Source organism: Aristolochia californica, unplaced genomic scaffold (genome assembly GCF_029961685.1).
Source record: "Aristolochia californica isolate CCGP_79_NKW_82.1479 unplaced genomic scaffold, dmAriCali1.0.hap1 SCAF_8, whole genome shotgun sequence".
In the NCBI taxonomy this organism is placed as follows: Eukaryota; Viridiplantae; Streptophyta; class Magnoliopsida; order Piperales; family Aristolochiaceae; genus Aristolochia; species Aristolochia californica.
In genome coordinates this window covers 6,023,336-6,049,237 of record NW_027182279.1, presented here as the reverse complement: position 1 = coordinate 6,049,237, position 25,902 = coordinate 6,023,336, and the positions used below count along the sequence as shown (strand labels likewise).

General features: G+C 35.7%; 1 protein-coding gene and 1 non-coding gene across 2 annotated transcripts; both read left to right on the top strand.

Annotated features, from left to right (window-relative positions):
• The first annotated feature begins 212 nt into the window (after window positions 1-212).
• LOC137939618 (small nucleolar RNA R71) lies at window positions 213-319 on the top strand. Its single transcript, XR_011109996.1, has one exon. It is a non-coding gene; the product is annotated as a small nucleolar RNA R71 (small nucleolar RNA).
• Window positions 320-7,632: 7,313 nt separating this feature from the next.
• Window positions 7,633-8,109, top strand: LOC137938220 (uncharacterized mitochondrial protein AtMg00810-like). The gene is made up of 2 exons (XM_068783212.1): window positions 7,633-7,756; window positions 7,844-8,109. The coding sequence occupies exons 1-2, from the start codon at window positions 7,633-7,635 to the stop codon at window positions 8,107-8,109; spliced, it is 390 nt and encodes a 129-aa protein (XP_068639313.1).
• Window positions 8,110-25,902: the final 17,793 nt, after the last annotated feature.

Here is a 25,902-nt window from a genome sequence, read left to right as displayed (position 1 = left end):
CGTAGAGACCCCCTCTTTTGGCTTCGTGGGATCACCTATCAACATTAAATGATGAACCTCATTGCCGAGATTGATCACTCAACGTTTCAAAGAAGTCCCACGCCTCACTAGCACTCTTACCCATCAAACTCCCACCACTCATTGCATCTACCATGAATCTAACCTGGGGTGTAAGACCTTGATAAAAGTATTGCACTAAATGCCATTTCTCAAACCCATGATGCAGACACCTACGGATCAAATCCTTCCATTTCTCCCAAGCCTCATAAAAGTGCATGCCCTCCTGCTGCATAAAGTTGGAGATTTCTCTCCTAAGGGTTGTAGTTCTCCAAATGGGAAAGTACTTTGACAAAAAATTTGTGACTAATGTGTCCCATGAAGTAATGTTGCCCACCTCTAAGGAATTAAACCGAGACTTGGCCTTATCCTTAAGTGAAAATGGAAAAAGTCTTAACCAGATAGAGTCATCAGAGAAATTTTGGAATTTGAAAGTCGCACAGATATCTAAGAATTCCTTGATGTGGTAATAAGGGTCCTCCTTCTCCAACCCATAGAATGTAATCACGTTCCCAACGAAAGTGGCATTTTGTTTTCCTAGGCTTAATTTTGGTTATGTTGTTGTTTTGCTAGGGACTAGCAAAGATTTAGGTTTGGGGGAGTGATAGATGCAAGATTCTGACATGAGAACTAGGTTAATTATAATATAATAGCCCTTATAATTATGTTCTAGGTTGTTATTTATCGGTTTTCAAATGTAACGTGCATTTATTGAATTTGGCATTACTCACTCTCCTGAATTATATTTCATTACTTTTAGTGTTTATTTCTTCCTAAAATGATTTTTATGGATTCAATTATGAAATTTCAGGAGAATTTTGTGTGGAGAAGGAGATATTTACAGAAATACCATTAGTGAAAGGGAGAGGTATTTTTAGGGCAAAATCGATTTGAGGGGGAGGGCGGAAGAGAGCTCGAGAGAGTCTCAAGCCGGCTGCTGACCAAATGAAGAGAGACCCGAGAGGGCTCCCTCCAGCTGTAGTTCGCCGCGCGCCACCGTCGTCCGTCAACCGAGAACAGACCTAAGGAGAGCTCGAGAGAGTCTCCGTCGTTGCGAGTTTGACACTGCCATTTTCTGCTCGCCAGGCCGAGAGGTGACCCGAGGGCTCCTCCGGCGCCGATTCCGCATTTCGACCATCCTCCGGTGTCAATTACGCATTTTGACCACTTCCCAAGCCTAGTCCGACTCCGACCGAGACTCGAGAGAGCTAGTCAAAGGATTTTGCTTCCATTCCGTCTTCCGTCTCACCACCTCCCTCAGGGGATTTCGATTCCTCTTCGCCGGTGTCATCTCCACTTTCGGCCACTCGCTCTTGCAACCCGTAGCCCTTAATTTCTGGAAATAGCAGCAACCGTGAGGACGGAATTGCTACCTGAGCGAGAGGAAGAAGAAGGGGAGTAATCCATCATTTTTTAATTTAATTAGTTTCATATAGTTTGAATTAGGTTTTGAATGCTTAATAAATTTGATTTGAGAATTGATGTTTATCGAATATTTATTTTCCGAATTTTCTGAGTAATTAGCTAGTTAGGCAGGATTATAATTTAGGTTGGATTCTGGCATTATAATCCGATCTCTATCCTTAACTCTAGGCACCCGAGAGGGGCTAGATGCAAGGATTGAGAATCCAGATTCGTGGTTACATGGCACTCGAGAGAGGCACGAATCACGATAAAATCCAGAGTTGACGTTTCTTGTTGTGCAAGTAGTTAATTAGATCATTGCTTGATAATTTAGGATATAATCAGTGCTTAGTTCAGATTAATTCATCATATTTGGTTAGGCTAGTTGACTGAAGAATACACAAAATTCAGTCCTCCCTGTGGATATGACCCTCGCTTCCCGCTAGATTACATGAACGATTCGTACACTTGCGACGTATAAAAGCCGATGTAATTAAATTTCACATCATGCCACCTTACACAGAATTCCAGATTCTTCTTCTACCTCTCATGAATTATCATTAGCCATGTACTCTAGAAATGGGGCACATCTTCCACCAACTGAGGTCGTGGTAGAAGTTATAGAGGAGGTCAAGGAAGAGGTGGAAGGACTGGTCCATCCAGAACAAACAGCCAGGGATGCACTCATTGTGGGAGGTCCAACCATACTATAAAAAAATTTAGAAACTCCATGGAAAACCAGATTGGTCCACGGTTAATCATGCCTCAATCAACATTAAAAAGGTGGACAAATCTAAACCACATTCAGAAAAAAAGACACTTACTAATGACGAGTATGAACTATTCTAGAGAATGAAAACTCTGGTGGTATCTCCTACTACACTTTCCACTACTATTGCTGCCACCTCCACTTTAGGTATGATTTATGCCAATACTTCCTCTTCATCCTAGATTATTGACTCAGGGACCTCAATGCATCTCATAGGTAAAAAAGGTATACTACACTCTTTATCTCCATGCCTCTCAGATAAATTTATTACCATGGCTGATGGATCCCAAACCAAAGTTCTCGGGAAAAGATTCACTTCTATTACACCATCACTTCTGTTCAAAGATATCCTATTTGTTCCAACTGTTCCCTTGAACCTATTGTTTGTCAGTCAACTTCGTAAACACTTTAATTTCTCTATCACCTTTTCACCCTCATCTTGTGTTTCTCAAGATCAAATGACGAAACAGGTGATTGATGAAGGCCGTGAACAAGGGGGGTTTTACTACTTGGACTTGCCTCAAATAAATGTTATCTCAACCAAGTAAACTGAGGCAAAATCATGTCACAATAGATTGGAACACCCCTTATCACCATCCCTTCAACATCTCTTTCCAGCTTTTAAACATTTGTCAGTTTAAAGTGTGAAGTGTGTCAACTTAGTAAACACTAGAGGACCACATAATCTCCATGGACTGAACTTAAAGGTGTTGCTCTTTTTTCCTTGATCCTATTAATGTATGGGGACCCTTGAGTGTCTCAAACATTTCTAGAGTTAAATACATTATCACTTTTATTTATGATTTTACTCGAGTCACATAGATATTCCTCTTTAAAGAGAGATCTGAAATTTTATCCATATTTAAATCCTTTCATGCTATGGTGGCCACTCAATTTGGCAAGAAAATAAAATCGTTTCACACTAATAGTGCCAAAGAGTATCTGTCTAGTGACCTTGACTCCTTTTGTCAAGAAAATAGAATTAACCTCTACACCCCTCAATAGAACGGTGAAGTAGAACAGAAGAACTGACATCTCCTAGAGGTAGACCGTGGTTTACTATATTCCATGAAGGTACCAAACTTCTATTGGCTACATACCATACTAACTGATTGCTTTCTTATTAATATGCTACCCTCATTTGTACTTGGTCATAAATCCCCATACTCTTTTTTATTTTCAAATGCTTAACCATTTTCACTTCCTTTAATAGTTTTCGATTGTACATGTTTTTTTCATGTTACATCACCTCAAAAAAATAAACTTGACCCAAAATATATCAAGTGTGTCTTCTTTGGATATTCTCACACACAAAAGGGTTATGTTTATCATAATCCTATTCTCTAAAAGTTACTTGTGTCTAGGGATGTAGCCTACTTTGGAGACACTTCATACTCCTCCGAAAATGCTCATCCGGGTCTCTCATCTGTACAGACCTCTCCTCGAATGGTTGTGCCCTTTACTGTGGATATTCTTCAACCCCCTAAAGAATTAGCCGATACCACACCTGCAGAGTATATGGATCTTACCAAAGTAAGTCCATCTCCACCGACTCCTATTCCATTTGGACCATAAAATGATACTCGGCCTATAACTTTAAGGAAAGAACCCAAGACAGGTACTAGACCCTCTATTTCTCACCCAATATCCAACTTTGTATGTCAACATCATTTATCTTCTTCATGTAGTCAATTTCTTGCATCTATTTCTTCCTTCTTTGTACCACAATCCAATCAGGAGGCTCTGAGGCATCCAAGTTGGAAGGCTACAATGGAAGAAGAAATGCATGCGCTATATGAGAATCAGACATGGACTCTAGTTCCTCTTCTTTCAGGCAAGAAACTTGTGGGTTGTAAGTGGGTTTATACCATTAAACATAATCTGGATGGATCGGTTGCTCATCTTAAGGCACGCCTTATTGCGAAAGGCTATACTCAGTTCTATGGAATCGATTATGAAGAAACATTATCTCTAGTGGCCAAAATGAACTCAGTACTTATATTGTTATCCCTTACTGCTAATTCATCATGGCAGGTATATCAGGTTGATGTTAAAAATGTTTTCTTGAATGGGGATGTTAAAGAAGAAATATATATGTATTGAATTTATGGAAAAGAGAAATACTTCATTGACTTCTTGTAATCAGAGTACATGAACCTCTATTTATAATAGAGGAAGGCAGTAGAGTCCAATTACAATGAAACTACCTTTATCCCAATTACACCCAAACTCTAACACTTAAAGATAAGTCCTAGCATAATTAAATAACCCAATATAAATAGAAGACTGACATGACTAAAACACCTTTAAACTGAAACTCTTCTGTGAGACTTCTTTCCATAATAATTGTGGCTCTGTAAGACTTCTTCTTGTGTAAGACTAATAATGTCACCTCGCGTGATCATGGTGGGTCCCACCAACTCGTGTGATCATGGTGGGTCCATATCTTAGGGACTTGGGCCCATCTTCCAATACTCTTAGATATATGGGTCTTCCTTGGTCGTGTCGGCTTGGGACCATCTTCTAAAACTCCCCCTCAAGCTGGGGGTGACAGAATATCATGAACTCCTAGCTTGCTATAAATGATATATAGGATCTTCTCGTATAAAATAGTAGTCCTCCATATCTTCCAACACTCCCCCCTCATGTTGGTGCTCTCTTCCATGAGACCCAACTTGCATAAGATAAGTTAGAGTAAAATCACTCCAAGTTGTATAACATCGCTCCATATTCCAAATGTAACTCATGCTAGATGTAAGGCACACTCCTTTCATTCTCAGGTAGTGGCACTCCTATCTTTCACAGGTAGTGGGTCTATACGTAGTGCTTAGAAGTGTAGTAAAAACTCCTACATCATCGTGTCCCTCCACAGGACAATGACTCTCAAGAAGTAGGAGTAATAAATACTAATTAAGGGAGGTAACATATATGTAGTAATAAGTTCCTCCATCATGGTGTCCCAACCTGGGCACCTACTCTCACAGGTAGACATGGATGATAAATTCATGTCATTCACAAGACGGCGATAAAAGACATGATAAGTGGGTAATGCCTGTCATGCACAAGACATTGATAAAAGACCCACAGGTATATATATAAAGTCTCAATGGACTTAAAACACCTAACCATCATGGACTTAAACTCCCAACCGAAGCAACACGCAAAAGGTTGGCCAAAAGATGTATTTGAGAGTCAAATAAAGGATGGTAGGAGTAAGGTTGTCAAATAACCAATAGGTAATGGGTAAATAGGAAGATAGGATGTTGAGGCCACCACTTCAATAATAATATTTCATCCAAAGAGACACAATAGCTGCCGGTGAAATGGGCTTGGGCTCATATAACACGAACCAAAATAATAAAAACCCTTATATAAATGACCCATGAAATAATCCGATGCAATATGTTGACCAAGGAATATGTTGCGAGTACCTCAAGATAATAATCGAGCAGGAGAAATAGAATCGAGTCGAGCCGAGGAAGTTATCACCAATAATTACCGCAATTATTATTGTGAGTCAGGATTATTGATCTCCAATTTTATTTGCTGCAAAAAAAATTATTCTTAAATGCAAAAGGTTCATCTTTTGTGCTTCCCCTTTCTTGAATATTTTTGTTACATAAAACTTACCACAACATATGGAATAAAATACCTTTCTTGTACTTCTTCTACTTCTCCCCCTCAAGCTGGGAGGTAATGACAGTGTTCCCAGCTTGAACCAAATAACATAGATGTAGTAACTGAAAAAGGGGTAAGTGAGATATTTTCCTGATATATTTGATCGATAACAGCAACTCAAAAAGTGATGCAAAAAAATCGGCTTAAATTCGGATTTTTCAATGCAATAGGATACCAGTATGACATTTGATTCTTCAAATGCAAATATATCCTTAAATATAAATCAGACTGACATGAAATTTTTTCCTTATGAAACTAGACTTAAATACCTTTTATACAAGTATAAATTTACTTCATAAAATATACTTCCATTGAGATATATAATCTGATATATTTTGGTCTCTACCTAACTAAGTACTCTTTTACCTTTTTCAGCATGATCATTGACTCTTCCAAGATCAATATATCCATATAAAAAGCTCAGATAGAGAATTGATTGAATAGGTATGAAAATAGACTTACATATATTTCTTTTGATATTTAATTCTTTATATAAAGTCTCATTCTTAATAGCATAAAATAGCTCAGAAGTTAAAGCTTTCTGTTGTTGTAAAACCCTCTTTTGTAATCTGACCTTTGCTGCTTCAAATATCTATTTCTCTTTGTAGATGACTCCGATTTCAAAAAATTATTTTTATTTAGAAATTAGACTCAAATATATTTCCATAAATATATAATATGCAATATGAAAATCTCAATATAGAGGTGAAAATTTAAATAAAATAACGGGAATAGGAACAGAAAAAAGAGAAACTTGAACCTAAACTGCTAGAGAAAATAAATCAGAAAATGATCACATTACCTCTGTGGGTTGACCGAATCAACTCACAGAACCTGATTTGATACCATATTGAATTTATGGAAAAGATAAACACTTCATAGACTTCTCGTAATCAGAGTTCATGAACCTCTATTTATAATAGAGGAAGGAGTAGAGTCCAGTTACAATCAAACTACCTTTGTTCCAATTACACCCAAACTCTAACACTTAAAGATAAGTCCTAGCATAATTAAATAACCCAATATAAATAGAAGATTAACATGACTAAAACACCTTTAAATTGACACTCCTTTGTAAGACATCCTTCCATAATAATTGTGGCTCTATAAGACTTTTTCTTGTGTAAGGCTTATTATAGTGTAAGACTCATAATGCTACCTCACGTGATCATAGTAGGTCCCACTAGCTCGTGTGATCATGATGGGTCCATATCTTATAGGCTTGGACCCATCTTCCAGCACTCTTAGATATATAGGCCTTCCTTGGTCGTGTGGGCTTGGGGCCTATATTCCAACAATATGCAACAAGTACCTGGATTAGTGGGTGAGGGGGAGTCTGTATGAAGATTGAGAAAATCTCTATATGGTCTGAAATAGTCTCCTCGAACGTGGTTTTATAAATTTATCCAAGCAATTATATGAGCTAGATTTCATCGATGCTCAGTAGATCACTCCGTATTTATTAAAGACACCCCCAAAGGGACAGTACTCCCGGTAGTCTATGTAGATGATATTGTCCTAACCTGCAATAATTTAGATAGCATTCAAGTGGCCAAAAAGAAGATATGTGAAGAGTTCAAAGCAAAAGACCTTGGACTACTTAAATACTTTTTAAGTATTGAGTTGCTACACTCCAAGCATGGGATCATACTATCTCAGAGAAGATATGTCCTTGATCTATTTGAGGAGACAAAAATGATAGGTGTAGAGCAGTAGATACCCCTATGGATTCAAATACCAAGCTATATGCAGGTTCTGGAGAAGATATGGACACTGGGAAATATCAAAGACTTGTGGGGAAACTTCTTACCCTCAATGTAACAAGATCGGATATATCATATGTAGTAAGTGTGGTAAATCAATACATGCACAAACCACAACTTACTCATTGGCAAGATTTGGAAAGAATATTATGATATTTGAAATGAACTCTAGGAAAAGGTCTTCTTCATAAAAAGCATGGTCACTTCAACATAGAAGGGTTCACGGATGTAGACAGGGCCAACTCCCCAAATGATAGAAAGTCCACTTCTGGGTATTGTGCACTGTTTGGAGGAAACTTGGTTACATGGAGAAGTAAGAAACAGAATGTGGTTGCAAGGTCCAGTGTAGAAGTAGAATACAGAGATATGACACACACAGTTAGTGAGCTTCTATGGATCGACCTTAATAAATTTGGATTCTATAAAGGAGCATTGTGATAATCAAGCATTTATCCATATCACTTTGAATCTTGTCTTCCATGAAAGAACAAAACATATTGAGGAGGACGACCACTTTATACGGAAAAATTCGAAGCTGGCATATTATCTCTTAGACATATCTCATCACAAAGACAAGTTACAAACATCCTCACAAAACCAATCACTCACAAAATCATATCTACTATTTGCAATAAGTTGGACATTTATGATGTTTTCTCACCCCCGCCTTGAGGGAGAGTGTTAGAAGATGGGCTCAAGCCCACACGTACAAGGAGAAGGTTCAAAATTCCAAGAGAGGTGGCATCATGGTAAATGAAAAGTCATCTCATAAAGATGGCACAAGGATGTAATTAGTCAAGAAGAAACATATCTACTTATGTATTTTCTTAAGTAAAGCTTGTAGCCCTAAGGGCATTATATATATATATATATTGTAATATCCTCTCAAAAACAATAAATGGAGGCTCTTGGCTTGGGGTAGAGCATCAAGTTCTCTTCCCTTCTCTCAATTTTTTCAATTTTCAATTGTAAGCCTGAAGGCTCTTCTCTTCTCTCCCCTTCTCTCAATTTTTTCAATTTCCCATTGCAAGCCTGAAGGCTCTTCTCTTCTCTCTCTTGCTCTCTTTTCTTCTCTAGTCAAGTTCTCGTGTTCCCTCTCTTCTCTTCTCTTCTTCTTCTCTTCTCCTCTCACACTCTTCTTTGCTCAAGGTCCTAATCAAGGGATCCTAAATTCAACAATGTGGTTGAGTGTTCAACTAGAAGATAAAAGATAAATGTAGTAAAGAAAATTTGGATTCCTAAGGGAAGCCTAAATTTGTCTTCAGAAGTTGGCACAGTGGGACCAAGAAAATTTGGGTAAAGGAGTTGACTCCCTGACCAAGCTATATACTACATGAAAATCACTTAAATATCTTATGGAACATGAATTATGTAATTGAGACCTTTTAATTTAATGTTCATGTCAATTCGGAGATTCATCTTATGGGATTTTATTTTGAAGATTGATTAAATGATAGTTTTATCCTTTAACCTCAAACACCATTCCTTGTTTTGTTTATTTAGACTCGGAATTTCTATGAAATCAAATTCTTATATAAACAAGCACTTTTGAATCCATTGGCTTAATAAGAAATTAGATTATCATTAGCTAATGACATGTTAAGGAAAGATCATGTTAGTTTCCAACCCAATAAAAATTTAGTTGGCATGTGTTGGAAAAAAAATTAGTAAGGTTATGCATATCAATTTTAATCTGATTAGGCTTGATCCATACTTCATGTGATTATAGACCAAGTAATTGACTCATGTCAACTTGAATACTTTACACCCTTACCTTAAAGTCATGTCCATCTTAATCACCACATGAAATCACATGAATCCACCCATGCCTAACTAGCCTTAAAGGATAAGGCTTACTAACCAAGGACTTAGATCAAGAGCCATATAATTAAGACCTTGGAGGTTAGGTGTCTCCAACCTCAAAGAGTTGAAAATTCAAAGCCATGTAGTTTGAAAATTTTGAGCTAAATTGAAGATTCAATTGATTTTTGGGCACATACCAATGCAAATTGGTTATGAGAATTGATAAGTTAATTAAACCTTACATCTTTAACCAATCTTAAAACTTGATCTTGTGGAACAAAGCTATCTTAGAAAATTAAACCTTCCACATCTACAAAAAGTTTCTTAGCACTTGGTTTCAACCTAGTTTAGGATTGAGAAATTAGATAAATTTGAAACCTTAAGCTTAGATTTGTTAAATCTATTTCCTTCAGAGCTCAATTTATAGATTAATGAACCTACAATATTATAATTATGCCCCTAGATCTTAAGCTAATTACATCAATGTCATCTTTATGAGATAACTCTTTATTTATCATCCTGCCATCACTTTATGGGCATGTGGGCCTTCTCCTTGGTCTATGGGCCTTGAGCCCATCTTCTACATCTCTTGGAAGTGTAGGCCTTCCTTGGCTAAAGAAAAAAACTTAACTGTTATGGACCCATTAAAATGGGACATAATGCAATAGAGGACATTTGTGAATGCAAGAAACAAGCCTAGGAAGAGAAGGAACTTGGTTCCTACATTGTGGGTGGATGCCCAATCCATTATGACTGGACAGAAAAACTTATTCAGTCATCGAGTCAACAAGGTAGGATTGGAAAAAATTTCAAATGGCCAAGGGTATATGAAAAGGATTGGTTGAAAACGGCAACCACCACCCCCACCCCCCCCCCCCCACCTGCCCTCTCCTTCTTTCCACAATAACAGGTTAGGACACATTGGCATGAAATTCTTGAAAATTGTTTTTCCAAATAATCTTCTTCTAGGATTACATGAGCTTAAGTTTTAAAAACAAATTTTATGTGATTAATTCATGAGAGGAAAACACTTAAGAAGTATTTTCAAGATAAATAAAGTAATTTCCACTTCAAGCCCCTATAACTCACTGATATGGATCTATGTTTGGACATTGGAACAGCAAGTCTAGGAGGAAAACATTGTCTTTATCTTAGTAGATGACTACACTAGATATCCATGGACCCTTTTCCTTACTAGAAAAAGTGATGAACTAAAATAATTCATGAAATGGGACAACTTAGTTGACAATTAAATTGAGTGTAAGCTCATTAGAATAAGGAGTGATAGAGGAGGAAAGTTTTTAGGAGAGTTTGACAACTTTTGGAAAAGTGGAGGCTATCAACATGATTTTTTTGTACCTACAACTCCTATACAAAATAAGAGGAATAGGACCCTCCAAGAGATGTGTAGGACAATGTTGAATGAACTTAGTCTACCAAAGTTTTTAGGTGCAGTAAATACAAGCGGCTATATTGTCAACCGAGTCTACTTGAGAAAAAACTAAGGAAGTGCCCCATATGAATTCTGAAGGGAAAGTCACCAAACATAGAATATTTCAAAGTGTTAAGATGTATGGGCTAGGTTTTAAATACCAAAGATCACTTAGATAAGTTGGATTCTAGATCTGATGAAGGTGTTTTCCTAGGATACTCTACTAGAAGCAGAGCCTATAGAGTATTCAACAAATGAACTCTAATAATAGAAAAATTCATCTATGTCAAATTTCATGAAAGTGATCCGAAGAGACTCACGTTACCCCATGAAGGTTTTGTTGATCGAGCGTTGATTCCCTTCTTGATTTTGATGGTACCAAAACTTAATTGAGCTAACAATTTTAATTCTAGTATTTCACATGCATGTCCTTCAAGAGGCAAAAAATTCAAAGGTCTAAACAATGAATTGATACAGGCTTATCAAAGACCTCAAGCTCCATGAAATTTCAAAGGACTCTTCAAAAAGCATCCTGAGAAAGAAGAAGAAAATTGAAGACTTGAGTTTAGGAAGTATTGAAAAATGTTAAAACACAGTCTATTTAAGTGAACAACCCAACTCTTCAAAAACTTGAGGTACAATGTAAATTTTAGAGCCTTAGGACATATTTGGATTCAAACATGTTTTTTATTAAAGCATAAAAATATTTCACACGTGTTAGAATCACTTAGGATCACAAATTCCCATGCTTAAAAAATTCACATAGTGAACTGGCACTGGAATAATCAATCAAAATCTACCAATGATTGATCAATCAAAAGTGCACATAAAAAAATATAAAGAATGATCGATCAACCAAGATAGATTGATCGATCATTCAAAACATGACCAAATTGTGCTATAAATCATGATCGATCAACTAGGTAGATTGATCAATCAATACTGTTTACGCAAGAAAAAGAGAGACATACTTTGGAAAACTCTGCATTCCTTTCTCATTCCAAGTGCTTGCATTCATAATTAGTCAATCTCATATCTACTCTATTTTGCATCAAAGGTTGGAAGGATGGAACTCTCATGGAAAATGGTATCTCTCCAAAATTCAAGGGTGAAAATTTTAATTTTCTTTGTAATTTTTTATTTTCTAATAGGTTCATCTAGAACCTTGATAAATCTAGATAGAAAGGTCTGCTAGAGCTGGAATCTAGCTAATCTCATGGGGAGATTAAGTTGTAACAATGTATTTGAGAATACACGTGGCTTGAAGGAGAGTCGGAATATCTTTCTTGTAACTCCAAGCTAACAGAGCAATTATTAGTGGAATTTTCCAAGCATAGGTTCTTGGGCGGTGAATACAATATGGAAACATCGATAACAAAATATTTAGTGTTCAATTGTGTTGTGTGAGTTTTGTCTATTTATATGAATTTAAATAAGCAAGCCAGAACTTGATTGTGTTCTTGAGAAGCTACCTGGGCCAATGATTGTATCAAAGCAAGCCAGAACTTGATTGTGTCAAATCTACTTGATTTTGAAACCTGATTAAGATGACATCACAAGATAAATTGGTCCTTCCCAAAGGAAAATCCACCATCCCCCATTATTTAACGGAGTTAACTATGGGTATTGGAAGGTTAAGATGAAATTCTTCCTCCAACCCATGGATTGAGACATTTGGCATGTGACAAAGAATGGACTCTAATGAAGAGAGCTCCGATGAGATGAGTTTCATCACAAGACATCTTGAAATGATGTATAGAAACAAGAAAAATTTCAATAGTGGTCAATTTAGAACTCAAAATGAAAAAAGTTTCAAAAAAATTGAAATTTGATTTGAGTGTGGTAAGCCAAGGCATATAAGAAACAAAATCCCTAACCTAGATGAAAGAACCCCTTCCTCAAGCAAAGATCCGAAGAACAAGAAAAATAAAGTCTTGATCTTGGCGTGGGATGCTATGGAAGAAGAGTCCAGCCGTTCCGAGGAAAAAAAAAGTGATGTAGGGCTCATGGAAATTGAAGATAATGATGACTCTATCACTTCAGAAGAGGTAAGGGACTCAGACTATGAAAGTGAACTAGAAATTATTTTAGAAAAATTCATTCATAGTCTAAACAAATATAACAAAAGAAATGCAATGTTCAAAGACTTGAATAGAAAAGCTCAAGGAAGAGCTCATTGCCTTGGAGGAAGAAAATGAAAAGCATATGGCTAAGGCTTCAAGGCAAAGTGGGGTGATAGAAAAGCAATTGGTGATAGACTTGCTTTTGAGAAGAAGAGCATTGAATTAGAACAGCAAATCAAATCTCTTTCACAAAAACCCACACTAAGGAGGAAATTTTGGAAGAACAACAAAATTTGAAACAAGAAATTCACTCCAATTCCTCACATCTGATGTCATTATTGCAATGAATTGGGACACTATGCCCATATTTGCCGAATCGAAAATTTAAATGGCATCAACATTGGGTACTCAAAACAACTGATAGGGTCGTTGTAACCAACAAAATCTCAGGAAAAGAAGTTTGGATGACCAAATCACCAAGTGAATTGTTAACCCAAAGGGACCCAACTTAAATAGGATCTCTAAAGGTTAATTTTCTTGTGATGTAGGTTTGTCTCTGAACCAAGGCATAAACAAATGTATGGATTTTTTATAGTGGGTGCTCAAGGTATATGACCGGCGATGAGAAGTTTGTAGAATTCAAGCCGAATGATGGTGGTCATGAAACATTTGGAGAAAATATCAAAAGTACCATCAATGGAATTGGTAAATCCTATGCCTCCACCTCTTTCATATCCAATATCTATTATGCATAAGGATTGATGCATGAGTTACTTAGCATTAGTCAATTTTGTGACAAAGGTAACAAAGCCTCAATTGAAAATGACAAATGCTTAGTAAAGAATCAAAACAATGAACTGGTTCTAGAGGGGCATAGAAATAGAAACCTCTATGTTGTGAACAAAGTTGATATGCCCTCAACTAGTGCCATCTATTTGGGGTGAAAAAATTGATGAATCTTGGTTATGGCATAAGAGGCTAGAACTCATAGGAATAGATTTGTTGAACAAATTAGTTAAGACAAACCTAGTGAGAGGACTACCAAATCAAAAAATTGTAAGAGAGAAACCTTGTAATATTTTCCAACTTGGAAAGCAACACAAAAACTCTTTCAAATCAAAGAACATAGTCCCAACCTCTCGACCTCTTCAACTAATCCACATGGATTTAGTTGTTAGTGATGGTAGATGACTATTATAGGTTCACATGGTTAGATTTCCCAGCACATATGGATGATGTTTTTCCAGCCTTTGCAAAATTATGTGAAAAAATTCAAAAGGGACAAGGCTACAACATTATCAATATTAGGAATGACCATGGCAGAGAATTTGAAAATTCAAAATTCAAGGAATATTGCACAAAGCATGGTATAGACCATACATTCTCAGCTCTTCCAACCCTTCGACAAAATGTTGTTGAGAGAATGAATAAAAGCATTAAGATTTTGCCACATAGATTTTGCGCCAAAGTTGTAAATACAGTTTGCTATATCATAAACCAAGGATAAGGCCCCTTCTCAATAAAACTCCTTATGAGTTGTATATGGGCACCCTTCCTAACAAGACATACTTTTTAACCTTTGGATGCAATGTATTTGTATTAAAATAACCAAAGCAAAAATTAGGGAAGTTTGACTCTAGGGCTGATATAGGAATTTTTTTGGATTATTCATCTCATTGCAAAGCATATAAAATTTATAACAAGACATCGATGAGATTTGAGGAGTTGATGCATGTTGAGTGTGACTCATCTGATTCCCCAATTCAACCCCAACTTCAATTTCTGATGACGAAGAGGGAAACCTCTTCGATTCATCCCCAGGATCTCAACCTCAAGACAAAATTCGTGAAGAGAACCCAAATGCCCCAGATAACCATGAAGTACCACATGTGGATCCAAAAAACTTTAAGTTCATGGCATAAGTTCATAGCACATCACCCCCTAGAACAAATCATTGGTAACCCTCAAGGCAAAATTACAACCAGAAGAATAAATCATGAAGCTATGGAAAATATCGCCTATGTTTCTTAAATGGAGCCCAAATGCTCGATCGAAGTAAAAAAAAAAAAAAAAATTTTTTTTTTGGATCATGTCAATGCAAGAAGAATCAAACCAATTTAAAAGAAACAAAGTTTAGACTCTAGTGCCTAGGCCCCAAAATCAGCAAGTCATACGAACCAAATGGGTCTTTAGGAATAAAGATAAGGATAATCAAATAGTGAGAAATAGAGCTACATTAGTTGGCAATGGCTATAACCAAGAAGATGGAATCGATTTCGAGAGACCTATGCACCCGTGGCAAGACTAGAGGCAATCAGAATCCAATCAGCCTATGATTGTCACATGAAGTTCAAATTGTACTAAATAGATGTCATGAGTGCATTCCTAGGGTACATTCAAAAGGAAGTATGCAGTTTACAACCTAAGGGGGGGTTAGTCAACAAACTGGAAATTTGATCTTCATCTCCATCTTCATCTTCATCTTCATCTTCGAAATGGGTGTTAGTGTGGAAAAATTCATCTTCGAAATCTTCGAAATAGGGTGTTAGTGTGGACAAGTTCATCTTCATCTTCATCTTTGAAATTTAAAACCATTGATTTTATTAATTATAAAAATAATTTAATTAAACCATGTGTTTGAGTTAAAAATATTTTAATTACCACTATTAAATCACTAATACAATAGAGTAAATAAAAAATTAAATATGATTAATGAATAAAAAATATTATATTAATAACATAAGATAGATTTTTTGCATGGTATTAATTAATAATATATTTTGACAAAATTAAAAGTAATTAATTAATCAAATACATACTTTATTTATATTTTATTTACCAGAGACTTAAATATGAAGTTTAATATAGTAATAAAATTTAAAATAATAATAAATAAATACATATACAACTTTATTAATAACCTGAAAAAAATTATTCAAATAACGAGTTCGTGCCTTTAATATTAAAATCAACAAGTTACAAGTTTAGTACATATAAATGAGGCATGTTCAAAAGTAATAAGATACAACCATCATTTATCATTCCACATGGAAGTCGATATGGCATCTCAAAATTGTGCGGCTCTTGTGGATTCTAATGCACTCTGCCTCCGAATGCTTATTACTTGGCTATCCACATTCTCAAGATCATTGTAATCGTCACTGTCTGTATCATCCATTGCACCTAATTGGACCGCATCACCTCCTCCACCGAGTTCGCCACCTGAATCATCATCTTCATCTTCAAATATATCATCATAATCTTCTGTACGTATATAATTGTGCAATATGCTACAAGCATGTACAATTTTCACCTGGATCTTCGGTTGAATAATTATTTTTCATTTCTAGGAATATTATCTCCAAATTCTTGCATATGATATCGGGTTCCTCGATATGGAGCCAAAAATCCCGGAAGATTTACATAACCATCATCGACTAGATAATATTTTCCTATAATAGAAATTATATACCACATAAAATAATTGAAGATAAAATAGATAAAAAATGACTGCATAAAAATATATTACTTACCTTCAGGTACAAAGATTTTATCTCGACGAATCAATGCGTCCTTCAGTACATGGGAATCAGCTGCTGACCCCTCCCATCCAGCAAGTACATAAGTGAATTGCATATCAAATGAACATGCCACCATCACATTTTGTGAGAGATAGCCTTTTCTATTCCAAAACCTTGGTTGATCTTCAAGTGGAATGTTGGCTTTGATATGAGTTCCATCAATAGCTCCAATATAATCCTAATTATACATTTTCAATTAATATTGACTAACTTTGTATATTAATCTAAAATTATTTAGTTATACGAAGTGAGGTTACCTTGAAGTAGGGATAAAACATTGAATTGGTTAAAATCTTTGAGTGTGTGCGTTTCGAAGGCCATTTGACGTAATCAGAGTGAAGTTTGAGGATTGCATCCAACACCTTGTTGAAATACTTACTTATGGTCCAGTTTGATCTATCAAACATCTCTGTTGTGACACTATAAGCTTGTCCTTGACCAATAATTAGGAGAAAATATGCAAGTTGTTCTTCAACTGAGATGGTCTTTGTGGCTGATAAAAACTCTTTAAAAGTAAGTATATCTGCCAATTTGTGTAATACCAGTTGGTTCATCCTGTAAACTTTCCGAAATTTAACTAGTGATTTGTCTAGTGCCTTTTGCAAATACAATGGACCATTCATCCCATAAGAACGTGGTACACGTCTGTTGCAATGGTACAGATAGTATCTTCCCATGGCGATAAACAAAGTTGTGAATGCAACCATAGTTGTAACCTTTTCATCAGCTGTCATAATATCCATGGAAATCCACAAATTCAATCGCCTAAAAGTCATAAACACAAGTAAACATCAATCTTCAATCATAACCTATTTGCAATCACATCTATAAACAACCATATTCATCCACATTCCCACATCCTACATTCAACCACATCCCTATGCAACCATATTCATTTAATTGTCCACATCCATACTCATCTACCATATTCATCCATGCAATATATAAACACAACAATATATCAAATTTAAATACAAACCATACTAATAAGTCTTACGTCATAATTCAAATATCATAACAATATTCCAAAAGAATAGTGTATTTATAACGCATTACAATTAGTTTTCAAAACAAAATCTAAGCCACTCGACTCGCTCTTCCACTGTCATCTCCATAAACATGACCTTCTTACTTGGCGTATCCAACTATGAAGGAGCACGAAACTTCAATTCAGTAGGCAAGTCCAGGATTTCCGTGAGGGTTTTGACCCAATCTCTTTCGATAGTGTCTTTCATCATGAAATTCTCAAATGTCTTAACAATTCGATCCATTGCATCAAAGAATTTTCTAGTGTCATCATCGGGCATTTTTCGTATTACTTCTTTCAGATTGATTACCTAGAACTCATCCATGCTTAATAATAGTGATGGAGTATCCCTAACTATATCAACATCCTCTGGCTCATCCATCGAAACATGTTCCGATTCATGGATCACCTCATCGCCCTGATCTACAAAGGTTGCACCTCCTGACCCTACCGCTATTGTGTTTCCCACCACCACAACTAATTTTTCGTACAGGGGGCAGCCTTCACGTCTGTACTTCTCAGCATCTTTATGCTCCTACAAGAATAAAACATCATTTAGACGTCTTGGAATAGAGTTATACTAATGCGAAAAATATCAAAAATATTTTATAGTACATCATGATTTATTGACCTTTATGTAGTCAAGCCATACAGAATTACATGCAGTAACTCGTTGTGTGGTTGCATCCCAACCAAACCCACTAGTGTTGATACAACTCGTTACTGTTTGGTATGTTTTCTTCCATGCTCTTGTTCGATTCTTCACCTGATCAACAGTTTTTTTCTTGATTGTGTCTTCATTGAACTTATTTACACAGTCCATGTATACATCATGCTTCCACACCCCGTTAGGCAACTTGTTCCCTAGATGTATAATACCCGAATCTCCTCACCACATGGCAAAAACATTCCATAGCACTTCAAAAATTCTCAACAACATTCTCACACATTTCAAAATTAATTAAATTATTTTCACTACTGCATATGCACTAAACAATGAGAACACACACACATCAAGTCAAAATTCACCTAAGACCCCTGGTAGAGCCCCATATAACTTCGCAGTCACAATGAACTGTACCTCGTCAATGATGGGGGTCAGCTTTCGTTGGCTAATGGACGCCCGTGTAGGCGACTCAACCTTGTTTGAATTGGACTAAAAACCCCTAATAAAACCTAAACCATAACCATCAAACCCTAAAGTGAAACCCTAAACCATATATACCTCATGCTTCCATACCCCCGTTAGGCAACTTGTTCCCTAAATTAACATGCTCGACCAAGAGATCAAGCATTTTTCTATCGTCTTCGAAGGTCCAAATGTCATATGGTTGACCACTTGGTTGCCATCTTGTAGCCATGTATAATCTAAATTCGAGACGGTCCTCATGGAAAAAACTTTATCGAAAAACCTTTACCCATCACGGAAACACAAACCATAAAAAAAAAAACCTAAACCATCAAACCCTAAACCCTATCACCTACTAAACTTTAAACCCTAAGCACTAATTCCAGAACTTCATACCTTAAAAGCCCTAAACCCAAAAAAACCCTAGAGCTTAAAAACACAAAAACCCCTAAACCTTAAAACCCCCTAAACCTTAAAAACCCTAATCACAAAATACCCTAAATCCTTAACCATAAACCCTAAACCTTAATTACAGAACCCTTAAATACCGAGCAGCAAACCCTAAAAATAATCCATACACAAATCAAGAATTTAGACCATAAAAAGTAACCCAAATCCCACAATAATGCACAAATAACCCCCAATTAGGCACTAAAAATAAATTTAAATCAAATAAAACACTAATTTAACGGAAAAAAATTAGGGTTTAGGCATACCTTCTAAAATTTGGGGAAAAACGAAGCCGAAGGCTGAAATCGATGCCTAATCGAAGTAGAAATTAAGCAATTGATGCCCAAATGTCCAAAATCGAAGAAAATCAAAATGGAAATGGGGAAATCGAACAAAATTGGAAGATATTTTCTGGGGAAAGGAGAATAGCCAGAAAGAGAAGGAAGTGGGAGGCCGAAAGGGAGAACAGAGGGAGAAGACAGAGAAGAAAGGGAGGTCGGGAGGGATAAGAGAGAGAGAAGTGAGAGAGAGCGAGTCCAAGAGAAGAGAGGGAGTCACGGAGACAAGAGAGGGGGTGCGAGAGAGAGGGCAAGGCCGAGAGAAGACCGAGAGGGAGCTAAGACGGTGGCCGGAGACGAAAATCCGATCGATTTTATGGCATCAGAGACGTCGGGGGCTCAGGGAGACGAGAGAGGGAGTGTGGGAGAGAGGAAGAAAAAACGAGAAATGATGACATGCGAGGGGGGGGGGGGGGGGGGGGGGTGCGAGGAGAGAGAGGGGAAAATGCCAGCGTCGCGCGTCCTTCAACTCAAAGAAGATCAAACAAGGCCTTCTTCGAGATGAAGGAAATTAAACCATGGAGATGAAGGACCCCTTCATTCCCTGCATCGAGATGAAGTTTTGTCTGCGTTCCACTAACGACTTCAAGTGTTGAAGGGCGTTATGCGGTTGAAGATCATCTCATCCTTCAAGTTGACTAACCCTTCCTAAAGGATATGAAGGCAAGAGCAAGCTTTCCCATGAGTAAAAATTACATAAATAAATATATGGGTTAAAGCAAGCTCCTAGAGCATGGTATGAAAGATTAAGCAAATCCATGGATAAAAATGTTTATAAGAGAGGTATTGTGGATAACACACTATTTATCAAGAACCATGACCAAAACATTATTACCGTTCAAATTTATGTGGATGATATCATATTCGGCTATACAAAACCCTCAGAATCTTCCTTGGACTTCAAGTTATGCAAACCGAGAATGGAACCTTCACAAATCAGTCCAAGTATACTAAAGGATTGCTTAAGAGATTCAACGTTGAAAATCTTAAGTTGATCGACACACCCTTGAGCTCATCCTTGAAACTTGACTCGGACAACTCAGGTAGGGCCATAAACCCTAAACTCTATAGAAGCATGATAATCTCCCTAATTTACATATCAGCCAGTAGACCAAAAATAATTCATTCGGTATACCTTTGTGCTAGATTCCAATCTGACCCTAGAGAATCTCACTTAGTGGCTGTGAAAAGAATTTTCCATTATCTAATTGAAACACCAAACTCAGGAATTTGGCCAAATTCCTTTGGCATAGACCCAGTAGGTAACTCTAATGCGAATTTTTCCATATGCAAAATTGAAAGAAAGAGTACAAGTGATAATAGTCAACTACTTGGAAATGTGTTTGTCTCTTGGTTTTCCAAGAAACAAAAATCAATGTTCCTATCTATCATCCAAGTTGAGTGCATAGCATGTGGGAGTAGTTGTACACAACTCCATTAGATGAAACAACCGCTACAGGATTATGGCTTAGAGCAAAATAAAATTCTAGTTCATTTTAATAACATGAGTTCCGTAAGTCTAAGTAAGAACCTAGTTCACCACTCTCGATAAAAAAATATATAAATTAAACCACTTCATTACAGAGTTGGTTCAGACCAAGTTGATTATATTTGAATTTTATTCCACCAAAAATCAACTTGCAAATATTTTTACGAAGCCTTTGTGATTTGATTGGTTGCCTAAGCTTCGAGAAGAACTAGGCAAGAGCAACCCACCTGCACCCACTTAGTTGGATAAATTTGAGATTAGTGTTGGCCCAAGTGACTTCTCTAGAGGGGGGGAATTGAGATTTACAAATTGAAAGCTAAACTATGGTATGTAATGTCAAGCATGAAATATAGCAAATTCAATGAAAAAAATCAATCACACATCATAGGAGACAAAAGAATTTTTATTATTGATATTCCCTTATTGGTATTCATCGCCCAACAACCTTGCTTGGGAAATTCCACTATTTAAAAGCTCTAATTTTTTGAATTTACACAAAGAGATTCTTGCTCTCTTTAAACCATGTGTATCTCAAATACACGCTTTTTACAATAAAATTTCCCCAAGAGATTTGCTATATTCTAGCTCTAGCTCTTTCCGTCCAGATTAAATAGGTTCTGGATGAACCTTTCACAAAATAAAAAACAAAGAAAGAAAAAATTCACTTACTCCCGTTTTACTTAGAGAGTACATTCTCCTTGAGAGATCCAAGCATCTACTTCTTTTCAACACAATGAGAGTATGTAGGAACTTGACTATATGAAATGCAAGGAATAGGTAGAGGAAAGAGTTGAGAGTATGCAAGGTTGTGGTCTCTTTCACTCAAAAGCACTTTAGAGAAGATTTGCAAGTTTGTGAGAATATAGGCTTATGGATTTTCCAATGAATGCTAACTTCTCTATGTGAGGTTTTGGTGGGTATTTATAGATTCCCCAAGTCAAACTTGCCATTACTTGTCCATTTATAAAAATCAGTACATTGATTGATCAATCATTGTAAAGTGATTGATCAATCATTTGTGTATAACAACTCCTTTCTATTAGGATGTGACTTATTGATTTGATAAATCAATATGTTACCATTGGTCCTGAAATGTTAAGTTGATCAATCATTACTAGGGGATGATCAATCAATCAAAGTTCCCTCTGGCAGTGCAATTCAAGTTTGATCAATCTGTGAACTTCCTCTGATCAATCATGTTTTATGTCCCTAACTGGCAAGATTTGTTCTGATTGATCAATCATGTGGATGATCGATAACTCCATGTTATTTTTGCTTACATGGGTAGTATTTGATCGATCAATCCTAATGGAATTGATCGATCATGATTTATAGCATGAAATGGTCATGTTTTGAATGATCAATCAATCGACTTAGGTTGATCGATCATACTTTATAAGCTTGGCATGTGCACTTTTGAAAGACATGTGTCTAACACACACTAATATGCATTGGCTCAAGGCAATTTCATATAGATATGCACTTCTTTACAAAATTTATACTTTATTACAAATGCTTTAATCAACAAAAAAAAAAGTATAATAGCATGAAATGGTCATGTTTTGAATGATCAATCAATCGACTTAGGTTGATCGATCATACTTTATAAGCTTGGCATGTGCACTTTTGAAAAACATGTGTCTAACACACACTAATATGCATTGGCTCAAGGCAATTTCATATAGATATGCACTTCTTTACAAAATTTATACTTTATTAGAAATGCTTCAATCAACAAAAAAAAATAAAAGTATACTAGCAAATGTAAGTACAAGGGGGGCAAAAGAGGATGGTCTTAAGGATTAGAGAAGGATCTAAGCGGATGGCAGCAAACGATTGAGGTTGATCTTGAGCAACCTCTCAATCCTTTGTTGGCTCTCACATACAAAAGAGAAAAATCAAACATACAACTTTATCTTGGAGAGAGAGTTTTTTCTCCTAGTGAGACCCAAACTTCCAAATCTTTAAGCACGTCGAATGAACTGTGCAAAGCTTGATGGAACTAGAAGTGCTGAGAAATATGTAGAGAATTTAAAGGATGTTCAATTTTTGGCTTTTTCTCATGCAAATGAGGGTAAAGTTGAAAAATAAGGTGTAAAATATTTCTTCAGAGGTTTGGCATGCCACTATAATCTCACTAAATGCTCTTCTAGGAGTTTGGGAGCTTATATATAAATTTTCTAGCCAAAATAGCTGTTATTTTACCAATAACATAAAGTTGCACAAAAGATTGATTGTTCAATGAAAATGTATCATTTACCAATCAAAATCCAAGTACTAAAATTTTAGATTCTAGTTGATCAATCAAGCCTAGATAAGTTAATTGATTATGCTTTATAACGTCTGTTTATAGCATTATGTATGATCAATCATGCGTTATAAACCTACCTGTTTGTACATAGGTTGATCGGCCATGCCAACAGTGGATGATCAATCAATCTATTATACAGATGGATGTTGCTAAGGTATCATCAATCTTGCATTATAAAGGTTGATTGATCATGTTGGTTTGCAGTGCATTAAGTTCAAAGCATGACTATGGCCAAAAATTGTTGATTTAAATGTTTCAAAACATTTGAATGAGGTTTTTAAACATGGTTTTACAAAATAATTCATGTCCTAATGCTCCAATGAATATTTGTGACTGAGAATCGGGAGTAGCTATCTACTTACATAGCTAAAATTCTAGAGATTTTTCTAATGATGCATGGATTCTAATCTTCAAATCTTCATTCTTCTTCTTTGTGTAAGTTCTTCACAACAACAATCTTGAATGAGTTTTTGTTTTGGGTCTTGACTTGGCAACTTGATTAATCATTCTTTTGCCTTGAGCTTATGCCATGGATCACCAAAATTTGTATTGAAAGACATGTATCTAACATACACTAATAATACCATTAGTAGCACATTTTCAAGTTACCCATTTTGTTATCATTAAAATAATGGAGACCAACATGACTCTACCATTGGTCTAATAGTCGAACCCAAGAAATAGTAAGTTTTGAATTATTTGAGGATTTGACCCTCGTTTGAAAGATCAATATATTGGAGTCAACTACATTAAGAGTAATCAAACCAAGATGAAGATAAAGGACAAGGAAGATCCAACCCCTACACAACAAGTAGTCAACCCCCGTAAGAAACATAAGTCATACGATTCGAGTCACATAAAGGATTCAACTTCCAAAAGAGCCATTGGAGCAAAAAGGATTTGACCCCAAGCAAAGGATTCAACCCCAAACTGTAAATATGAAAATTTAAGACTTTCCACAAGTCATAACTTTAGTTTTAGGTCTTCAAATTGTGTAAATGACCTACCAAACTGACAAACAACACAAGTAGAACTTAATAATTACTTCTATTTTTTTTAGAATATATTTAGGGTTAGGAGCATGCCTAATTTCAAGCAATGAGTAGTTTTTTTAAGAGGGATTTTTTTTTATAAATACCCAAATCTTTATAGCTTAAACAACAACTCCACGCACACAAATTTCCAAAGCTCACTTGTCATCTTCAGTGCTTTTTAAGTGCTAGATTTTGAAATCTGAGATTTGAAGTCTCCCACTCAGGGTTTAGCCTCAATGATCTAAGTATTCTTGCTTTGAATTTTATATCTACTAAATACTCTTTAAAGTAATTGAAGTTTTGATTAGTTCTTCTATTTGAATTGTTGTTTTCAAATTCAAATTTACTATTTAGTTAACATCATTTGACTTCATTTTTATATATATTGCATTATCTTTGATCATTTTGTAGTTCAGCAAGCAACTTGATTATATATTATTTTTAATTTAATATCTACCTACCAAAAGGCATTTGTAAACCTTTGTGGTTGATGTCAATTTACAATCAATAGTGAAAATTTTAATTCTAGGGTAAGGGCTTAGGGGAGTAGAGTAGCAATTTGGACTGGTGATCGCGAACCACTATAAAAATTCTTTTGTATTGGTTATGCTTGTGAATGTTTTAAAAAGAAAAAGTTGTTTTAACTTTGATATAGTGTTTAGTGTAGAATCCCACAACTTGTAGTACAATTTTTAATGTGACCAAAATATCGTAGTACAATTTTTAATGTGGCCAGAATATCCAAGTAAGGGGGAGAAGATGAAGAATTTACATCCTTCAAAGATTTTTTTTCTATCCAAAGTATGAAAGGCCAAAAAAAAATTCTTTACAACCTAAACTTAGCAACTCCAACTTGAGGGAGAGTATTGAAGAGCAAACATGGAGGAGTCTTTTACAAAAAAAAGTCCTACAGAAGAAGAATTAACATGGTAGAGTCTAACAGGAATATCATGAGAGAAAGTCTCAAGGAAGAATTTCAGTTCAAAAGTAATGAAGTTTTTTTAGTTCTTTTTAATAGTTATTCATTTTAATTCTAATTAGGAGTTCTAGAATAAGAATAATTGGGACAAGAGTAGTTTAATCTTACTCTGATTTTAGGTATTTTCTCGAATAGAAATAAAAGCTCAATTACTCAATTTATACATAGTTAAGGAATTATTTTCTTCTCTTAAAAATCTAAAATAGTCATCCCCGCCGACTTTTATCTTTCTAATTCTTAATAATCCAATACAAATCCTTAAGTTATTTTTCAAAATTCACATAATTTTTTGAATTTTTGTTAAAATATATTATTTCTAGAAACAATTTTTAGTTCATATTTATCTTAATCCTTTATTAAAAATATTTAACAACATAAATTGTACTAATAGGTTATGATAGGATGTATAATATTGTATAATACTAACTGGCTTTTACTTGATTTTCCTCGCACCTAACAGGTTTTTCAATGTTACAAACTATATTCACTCTTACCCAAACTTGTTAGTAGACTGTTCTTTCTTAACAAAAACCCTCTTAAGATTCCAAAAAAACTACCGATTAGGATCTTCAAACAAATGTGGAACAACGCTAAA